The sequence below is a fragment of the Pungitius pungitius genome, chromosome 17 (assembly GCF_949316345.1).
Source record: "Pungitius pungitius chromosome 17, fPunPun2.1, whole genome shotgun sequence".
Taxonomy (NCBI): Eukaryota; Metazoa; Chordata; class Actinopteri; order Perciformes; family Gasterosteidae; genus Pungitius; species Pungitius pungitius.
This window is the reverse complement of record NC_084916.1, coordinates 14,297,869-14,307,730: the sequence shown is the minus strand read 5'-3', so window position 1 is coordinate 14,307,730 and position 9,862 is coordinate 14,297,869. Positions and strand designations below refer to the sequence as shown.

The 9,862-nt window shown below is 47.7% G+C and overlaps 1 protein-coding gene across 1 annotated transcript; it reads left to right on the top strand.

The window, feature by feature from the left end:
* Positions 1–1,920: 1,920 nt before the first annotated feature.
* gja4 (gap junction protein alpha 4) lies at positions 1,921–5,790 on the top strand. Its single transcript, XM_037474483.2, has 2 exons — positions 1,921–2,267; positions 3,571–5,790. Exon 2 carries the CDS (start codon positions 3,580–3,582, stop codon positions 4,714–4,716), a length of 1,137 nt encoding a protein of 378 aa, XP_037330380.2. The 5' UTR covers positions 1,921–2,267; positions 3,571–3,579; the 3' UTR covers positions 4,717–5,790.
* The last annotated feature ends 4,072 nt before the right edge of the window (positions 5,791–9,862 follow it).

Genomic DNA, 9,862 nt, shown 5'->3' with positions numbered 1-9,862 from the left:
ACAATAGTGCATGTAAAAAAGCGTGCAGCGGTAAGGAATTGATTGAAGTTGGCTATTAGTTTCATTGATAACCGTATATACCGGCGCGAGGAGACACACCGAAGCCCAGAAAGGCCTAACACACACACACACACACACACATCTCCTGAACGGAAACAGTCCCGTTATTCTCCTCGCCATTCATCTAGTGCGGATGTAAGGTGTAATGACCAAAGAAAGAGCACGATGCTGCTTTGTCAGGAAGATTCACTGCCAATTCAGTGCGGCGGGCCTCCCGAGTGGACGCTTCCAGCGCCCCACGGTCTACACATTGGCACGCACGACGCCGGAAGCTCTGATTGGGAACGACTGTGAGGAGATTAATGCTCATCAAGGACTTTCATTTGACAGGGCACGGTGTCAGCGGGCAATAAGTGGCCGTTCGCAGTGGGATTTGAATAGACGAGATGTTATGACATGCGATGTGGTGCTCTACTGTATTATGGCTAGCGGGGCTGTTTTTTTAAAATGGATGTTTTCTATAATGTATTAAAATGTATTTGAAGGGTTTCTTGCCGGACGCGAGGAAGCCACTGGGTTGGAGTGCAGCAGCGCGGTGCCAAATTCGATCTAAGATATGAAATCTTGTCTTGCAGCAACCTTTATCTACAGCGCGTACTCCGTTCGACCCTCCTAAGGGGACAATGCCCTTTTCAACCCGGTATATATTGGCAAAGTCTTCCTCAAGGTTTTGCATTGTCTCTAAACTTTCAATGAGAATTGACGTAAAAAAAATAATAAAAAAAAATGGACAGGCGGCGCAATGAGATCACCATTTTGCACGGGAGCAGCGAGTTCTTTCCGATAAGAGTATAATCTATAATACAACTAAGAAGGTTGTTTTATGATACTAAAGGGGCAAAACTGATAGTATTACCAATCTTTTTATGCCATCAGCGAAATACAAGATGAACCTAAATCACTTAAGGCTGCACTCACTCAAAGCATAGGGCTCTAACGTGCATGCTATCTATTTCCACTAATTAGACTAAACCTGGTTTGGATGTGCAATGAACACTCACGATGCACATCTGAAACCAGTGGCACACGGCACTTTCCGGCACTTGTATGAGGCAAACCTCCAAGTCAGTACAATGAAAACCCACCAGGCTCTAAACAGAAGTGGAGATAATGCTCCGGGTGTGGGAGGATGATCGCACAAAGACAGTAAAACACATGTCACAAAGGGATGTTTGTTACGTTTTTTTTAACTCTTAACGTAGTTTATTAGTTACTTTGTGGCTTGAACCCAAATAAGAGCATTTTGTTTGAATTCACAATGTTAAACACTTACTTGGAATCATGGAAGGGTCGTGTCAAAGGTCAGCAGGTCACAAGTTGGGTAGATTGACGGCATGTGGTCGGATCCAAATCTGAAAACAAACCAAATACTTTTTTTAAAAATTGCAAAAGTCAAGTTATTAAGTAGCTCAGGTGTGGTATAATTAAATTGTCTCATTGATTGTATCAAACACAATTTGAATTCAGACAAATATTCCACAACATCAAAACCAGGATAACGGAGAGCTACACGCGTTTTGAGTTGGGCCACAAATCCAGTCAACTACGTAAATGATATTCTAAAAAAAAAAAACTAGATCCACATTACAGGCTTGTGTTCGGCTTCCCGGAAACAAGGTGACTGGCGCCATTGCGCGGCATCATGGAAAATTACACGTGTCCATACAAAATCCTGAATCTACATATGTAAAATAAAAATTAACCCACACAAATATATAAATGTAAAAAAATGCGTATGAATTAGTACTTTAATTATGGTCTCGTTTATTCGTGTTTTGCCTAAAAACTGCTGGACATTTAAAGCCACCTCCTTGCAGTGTTTTCCATTCCCAACCTCGACATCCCAATAAGCCTCTCACCATCAAATAAGCGAAGTCAGGCGACACTAACCCGGGTAAATAACGACACCGGGTGGTCTTTAAACCGAGTGAAATACCCACACGGCGCGGCGCAGCTACTTTTCCGAGAGTCCGTCCCATTTCCTGGACCAAGTTCCTGAGGGACGGCCGGAGAAAGCGGGCATGGGAAAGTTCTCCCCGCTATTTTCCGACGACGTCTGTGCCTTTTTTTATTTTTAAAGAAGGCAGGCGCAGAGCGAGCGGAGCCGCACATCGCAGTTTACCGGGGGCGCGCGCAACGCAACGCAACGGGACGCCGAAAGTACACCGAGTGCCGAGGACACGAGGACAAGGAGACGAGAGAGAAAGGTAAGGAACCTTTTCAAACGGGGAACTTAACTAGATCGGAAAGAACCCCCCCGAAAAGACAAACCATCTATATGCTGTCTCATAAAGACGTAATCACGTGTCGCTTTATTTCTCCATAGCAATGGTGTTGTTTTTATTCCCACTAAGAACAATAATATTAATATCAACGGGCTTACGGCGCACAACACAACTTTTGCCGGGCCATCCTACTTTTGTGTTATTATTTCACAGGATGGAGTTCTGAATCTATATATATATATATATATATATATATATATATATATATATATATATATATATATATATATATATATATATATATATGTGTGTGTGTATAGATGAATAAATTATATAATAACAGTCGTTAATATTAAGTTGTGTGATCATTTGTTTTATTCTATGTGGTTTAAAAACTACAACATGACTTTTAACGTAATCATAAGGTTGTGTGAAAAGCCGTGTGACTTGACCTGACTGTCCAATATTTCTTGGTTAAATCGTATTTTATACTGGACAGCAAACGTGTGTGGTGAGCTGTAGGTGTTTATTGTGGGGTACCTTTAATACTCAATGTTATACAGTTATCTTACCAGAACCCCTGACCAGCCATTGTCTGGTCTCTTCCTGTCCGAAAGTTTGTATTTTCACTCTAAGGACAGTTTCTTTTCCCACAGGGTAAGAAATAACAAGAAAACAAAAATAGTCTCAACAAAAAGAGTCACAGCAGAGTCTCAACTCCCACACAGGATGTTTATTCAGTTGTGTGTGTGTGTGTGTGTGTGTGTTAGTGTGTTATGAAGTCGGTCCCAGGATGAATGAATTGAGCTACGCTTTAATTGATTCATAAATGTTTGCACATAATAATCCTGTGTGATGTTAAAGAGGCTTGTTTCTCTTAAACTCATTTACTGCCGTTTTACTGTGAAAGCGCACAGTATTTCCCTTCATATTAAATGGCCATGTGTTTTTGTTTAACTCAATTTTAGCGAATGCGGAGGCCTTGTTTTTCACCTCCGGATGATGAGGAGTTGGAGCCCACCTTTAACAACGGTGTGAGCTCATGGAACACTTCATGAGAACTAACAGGCAGCCAGATACACATGTTCCCCTGTCAAATAACGACACCACTATACTGAACGGGTTGGACCAACGTGGCTCCATTTGTTGCTTACAGAACTCATTAAACGTGTTTGCTTTGGCTCTGCACCCATTAAAACCCCTGGAGGACTTGGTTTTGGAAAAAAGGACACATGAACTAGGGTGTCGGAGCCAGATTCACTCTCTTCATTCGTCGTCCCGATAGGAGCAGAGGATGTCCAGAGCTGACTGGTCCTACCTGGAGCACCTGCTGGAGGAGGGCCAGGAGTACTCGACGGGCGTCGGCCGCGTCTGGCTCACCGTGCTCTTCCTGTTTCGCATGCTGGTCCTGGGAACCGCCGCCGAATCCGCCTGGGACGACGAGCAGGCCGACTTTGTCTGCAACACGCGGCAGCCCGGCTGCACGGCGGTGTGCTACGACAGGGCCTTCCCCATCTCCCACTTTCGCTACTTTGTCCTCCAGGTCATCTTCGTCTCCACGCCGACCATCTTCTACTTTGGATATGTGGCCATAATGGCCGGGAAGGACAAGCAGAAAGCGGGAGGTGAGAAGGAGGCGGGGGCAGGTGGTGCTGGAGGCAGAGGGGGAGGGAGAGCACCAGAAAGGGACGGTGACGACGGGACCAGGGACAAGGAGAAACAGGGCGGCGGCGGGGGGGGCAGGCGAGCCGAGGGGTCTCCGCCCGCCCCCCCTAAACTGAAGGGGAGGTTGCTGTGCGCGTATGCGTTCAGCATCCTGTCCAAAGTGCTCCTGGAGGTGGGCTTCATCGTGGGGTTGTGGTTCCTCTACGACGGCTTCTACATCGCGGCGAAGTTCGAGTGCACGTGGTCCCCGTGTCCCCACACCGTGGACTGCTTCGTGTCCCGACCCACGGAGAAGACCATCTTCACCATCTACACCCAGGTGATCGCCGGCATCTCGCTGCTCCTCAACCTCGCCGAGCTCCTCCAGCTCGCCGTCTCCCACCGGCTGGCGAAGTACTACCGCAGGCAGCCCCAGGACTACCTGCCTCGGCCCCAGCAGGTACCGGCTAGACGGGCGGCCGCTGCCGAACCTCCGCCGGAACCGTCCGGGTCTCACGATGCGGGGGGGCTCGTCCACCACCCCCCCGGGCCGGGGGAGGGGGCCCCGTGCTACGGCAGACCTCGCGAGAGCTTCGGGGATCTGGGTGTCGAGGTCAGCTGGGGTCCCGGCGAGGTTGGGAGCGACTTGCTTCCCAGTTACGTGAACTGCATGGGGGCCATGAAGAAGCACTGCCCAAGAGTCCATTATAAGGCACACGCAAAGCACCCTGGGAAAAACACCAAGGGTGCCCATAAGGAACACTCTAAGCAGAAGCATTATGTATGATGGTGTGTTGTTGTCACTCGACTGCTAGGAGTGCAAACAGAGTGTTCAAGATACAAGGGCGGGGGGAAGAACAACTATTGAACTGGAACTGGATGCCTCGGAGGCAGGCGGAAAAAACAGAGATTTACCAGATAAATGGAACCTTTTCAAAGGAAACATTTTGAGAACACTCCCCAAGGCAAAGAAAGTGGGAGAGACACCACGATGGGATTACAGACAAACGATGCCTTGGCGGCAGTGGAAAGAAACAGTGCAACAGGGAGGGGGGGGGGGGAGGGGTCCGCGCTTTAACTAGATTCAAGCGTATTTCTCCTCCCTTCTCTTTCTCCCATGGCTCCGACCACACCGTGGAATGTACTGGTCTCTGGATCCCGCTCTGCTCCCGAGAGGATAGTGGCCGCGCGGATGCTGACATGCACACGCACAATGTCTGCCCCCCCCCCCCACGTCCCCCTTTCACCCAGTAAGACTGGGTCCCTCAAGTTCGTGGATGTGGACCCGGGGAAGACAAGGTTAAATAGAAGGAGAGCCAAACCAGAGGAATTCTGGGATTGTAAATGACTTATCGTCGTCGGTAACCATGGTGATTTAGCCATGAGGAACACGGGGAGGGAGAGGACCACCGCATACTAGCTCATGAAGGCTGAATAATGGAGGAAGAACTCCCGGTGCATCTATGATGCATATTGGATGGACTGAAAGTGGTACAGATATGTGCAAACTGAATTAAATGAAATGACTTGATTATGTGAAAACTGTATTTAATGTTTAAAGTATTCTGAAGAAATACCGGTTTTAATATTTATTTTTTTGTGGAAAATAAAGTTTAACGTTTAAATTAATGATGAGACCGTCAATTGAGGAGGTCAATCATGTCTTTCATATAATTTTACCGCGACGATGCTACAGAGACGACGTTTAATACAAATCGGTCTCTGGTGCACAGAAAAGGTTTGATTTTCTTTCCCTTTCAGAATATCGGCCCGAGATTTCTGTGTGAGGGGAAAAATGTCTCTGAAGTGTGTATCGCTTCTCTGTCCAACTCCTGTGTCCAACCTCTATCCAAATACTGTCACAATACGGAGGCACTGAATCACTCAAGGGGAGGGAAAGCGCTTCGGCAATAACAGAGAGACGGAGGTATGGAGAAGTGAATGAGATTTACTGGCTATCGTGACCATGGCCTCCTGAGGGGGCAAATGGAAGGAAATCATTTTGATTTAATGGCTGTTTTCAAATCCGTAGCTGGCAGTACAGGGGGGGCGGGGGGGGGGGGGGGGGGGGGGGCGGGATGGAGGCATCAATTATATGCCAGTAAAAGTTCACACAAGGTGGAACATCACTTTGTGCCGAACCTCTTTAACATCCTCCAGGGAGTCGCGCTTGTTAATGCTGTTTTTTTCTTTTTTCTTTTTTCCCGGAGAGCGGCTGATGAAAGGCAAACACCTTCAACAAAGGGGGCAATGAAAGCAGCCATATTTCTTTTCAGGGCTTTTGCGGCATCTGCAGTACCGCACGCACACGCTGCAATATCGCCAATCGGTCCCCGTGGCGATAAGCGGGGTATCTGTTGTAGGCCAAACAAGAAGAAGCAATGCAGGAAGTGACTGAAAAACTGACAACAGATATAATGATGATGATAATAATAATAGTAAAAAAGGAGTTTATCTGTCCTCAGGGTGGAATTTGGTTTTATTGTGGGTACCACCTCTTCCCGTGTTCCAGGATGATTTGGCAGATACAATGCAAACAAGAGACCCGCTGAAGCTGCCCAGTTCAAAGTCTGCTCCCCACAACTTGGCTGGCATTCCCCATTTTTCACACAAAAAAGCCACGCGGGTCACGGAAACAGATTTGCACTGGGGCGACCGGAGCCGGCGGCGTAAACTCCCTTCACACTTCCCATTACAGGTCGTAGCCGCCATTGCTTTTTCCGCACAGTCGGTGCCAGGACCGGACGGATGAAAGTGACGATTTTCGCTACCTGGTCCCAACATTCCCGTCTTGACCATTTCCAAAATCGGACTCCCTCAGAAGACGTTCCAGTAGAAACGTCAGAGTGGAGATCAGTTGTTTGTGCACAGCTGGGTTAATAAAAGCGGGGGGGGGGGGAGTCATTAGGCCCTCAATCTGTGCGACGGGTCGTCCTTAAGGGCTGTACATGAGTCCCCTGGGATCCGCCGCCGCTTCCTCACATTGTTGAAGTCACTGCTGATGCATTTCCTCACTCTGCTGGTGGATCCACAAGGCAAAGTCTCACATTGGGTGAATGAGCGCACACACACACACACACACACACACAAAAACGCTCTTTGACTGTAAAGCACTTCAAAGTGCTCTTAGGTAGCCTCAGAGCACCAGCAAGAGGCTCACAAGAAAGACTGCTATGCCCAGAGGCAACTCTCCCCCAGGGAGAGTCTTACAGCCGAGGTCCGTACCAGGCGCCAGGCCGTCTTCAAAGGGTCAACCTACTGTAAGTCTCCCGGTTGTCATGGCGCCTGCCCACTCGAAACCCTGTGTATCTGAAGGAAACACCCTGAAAAGGCAGAGAAGTCGTTCACACACACACACACACAAACGTTCACTCAAGGAGAGAGGAATGACCAGTTTGAACCTCCCGTCCCGAAACTCAGTCTCTCTATGTATTAATAGATAGATACAGAATGAATGAATGAAAATAGCAAACTACGGGCTAAATGAGGTTGTCAAATATCTCTTTATTTGACTATAATGTCAAATAATAATAGTGATGTGCCTCTTGTCCACTGTGTGTGTGTGTGTGTGTGTGTGTTACAGCGCTGTGGATGCCAACTCCCTTTGTTACACTCAATGTAAACTCACACAATGCGGACACGCTGCATTCTCCGTATCCATAACAATGTCCCCTCCCCAGCACCCAGTCCTGGATTTGGGCATGTGTGCTATTCGGCACAAGAAGACCAAAATGCTTTCAGCGGGTTGCTATTTTTAAACTCGGCATAGGAAGTGGGTGTTTCCTGTTTCCAGTATTGTTTCTCCCCGAAGGATCGGCCGCTTGGGATCGTCCACCCTGACAATTGGACGGCGGTGGGCATTGTTGCATTGTGTTCCGGTCCGGGCTCCCCTCGCGCTGTTTGTTTTTTCAGTGTCGCGGGCCGCGGCATCAAAGGCCGGCGACGGATGAGGGAAAACGGGCAAAGGGCCCGGGGGCCGCGAGGCGGGAGTCATTTCATGCGGCTGGCATCGTTTATAGCTCTCACACACACACACACACACACAGAGAGACTGTGATTGTGTGTGTGTGTGTGAGGTGGGGCGGGGCATGCAACAAGGGATGCTTGTGTCTTTCTTCAGCGGTTGGTTGTGAAATTGAATTTCAGGTTTATTTTGAGCACTTAGATTGGAGACTTTTGGGGTTAGTGTGCTTAATATAAACTTTAATTATTGACCAAATATTTAGTCCCTCCCAGCTAAACCAGCTAAAAGTGGAGTGAATAATGCCAGAAACCCAACCTTAAGAGGTATTTAAATATTTCCCAGTACTGCGGCTGTTCAATACTTGGACAACGCCGCCATCCTGATTATATTTCTATCATAATAAAAGTATTTTCTATGAATGAAAGTTTCAATTTGAAATACAAAAATGGCCGTTATTCGATTTCTTGGATGGATGGGAATCCTTAGCAAGCTGCACCTAAACCCAAAGTAATGATGTTAACCTCTTACGTAAGTCTAACTTCATTAAGTATCAAGTAACATAGTTCATCCTCTAATGACCATGTGAAAAGAACATCTCGAAATGTGTTAAGTCTGACCTCTGCGTGAGCCCCTTTGCATGTTTATGCCAAGCCTTCTTGTCTGTGTATACGTTTATATGTACGGCAATACCTGTATTCCTCTATTCTGCGTGTGTGTGTGTGTGTGTCGGGGTCAGGGGGGGTTTAATAGTGAACGTGGTGCCCTTCCAGCAGGCGGACAGCTCTATTGTTCCTGCGGCAAAAGGAACAGCGTCTCCGGCCTGTCCACTCAGGATGTTGGATTGGACCTCTTTAAAAAAATAAAAAAATAAAACAAGAAGGAACAGGCAGCATCACCCATTTTCCCCATCATCATCCAGCAGGAACAATGGAGCACCTCCCGACATCCTCCTCCCCTCCCAGGGTCCTCGCTGCTCGGGTTCCCACAGTACGGCGTAGCTGCTGGCCATTGTGACACAGGCCGACCTGTCCTCTGATTGTTCCCACGCCGACGCACACACACACGCACACACACACACACAAACACACACACAGACACCTTTCGCACACCGCGATAGCAAACTCAAGAGAGAGAGAGAGAGAGAGGGGAGCACAGCATCCAGCACTCCAGCGCCAATGTATCCGTGCCTCTTGATCTCTAGAATGTCACCAGCGAATTCACTGTGGAAAGGGAACTGTCCATGAAGAGAGCTCCGGTGGGGGGGGGCGGGGGGGGGGGGGGGGAGGAGAGATGGACCCCTCTGGTTCATTATTTAACAAGGGTGTGGAGGAACAGTTTAAAAAAAAAAAAAAAAAAAAAAGAACTATTAGTTTTCTCTTAAGTGCGTGGAGGTCACCACAAGAGCTCATTTGGTGGCGTTTTAGGACACCGGTTACTTTTCCGTCTTCAGTCGACGGAGGATTCTTATTCAAGTCTTTGTTCCCCTGACCTCATAACCCCCCCTCGGTTCCAAGACGATCGAATTCTCGGGAAAAGAAATCTCACTTTTGTGGCCTACACGCGGAGATCAAAGCCGGTTTTGGGCACAGGCCACATCGCCGAAAGGAGCTCACATCGAGTTCCTTCACATTCCTTCAACACATATTTTTAAAAACATTACACAGGAAAATCCCCAGCGTACGATGGTGAATCATTGTTTCTGTTGGACTAAATGTGTAAATCTGTGACGTTAGTGGCAGATTGTTGCAGATTAAAGAGAAGAAAGGTGCCCTTAAAAGGATGGAGGGAGCTTCAACCTCCTGTTGGTTCATGCATGCATCGAGAAGAATGTTTTTGCCAAAAATCACATGAACATGCCTGTAGAACCATTTGGCGATGAAATGCATTTTAAAAAGCAGAGGTTGCTGCACAGGCAGCTGTAAATCTGTGTGAAAATGCATCGCTCAGGGCCACACTGAAAATACTGCAC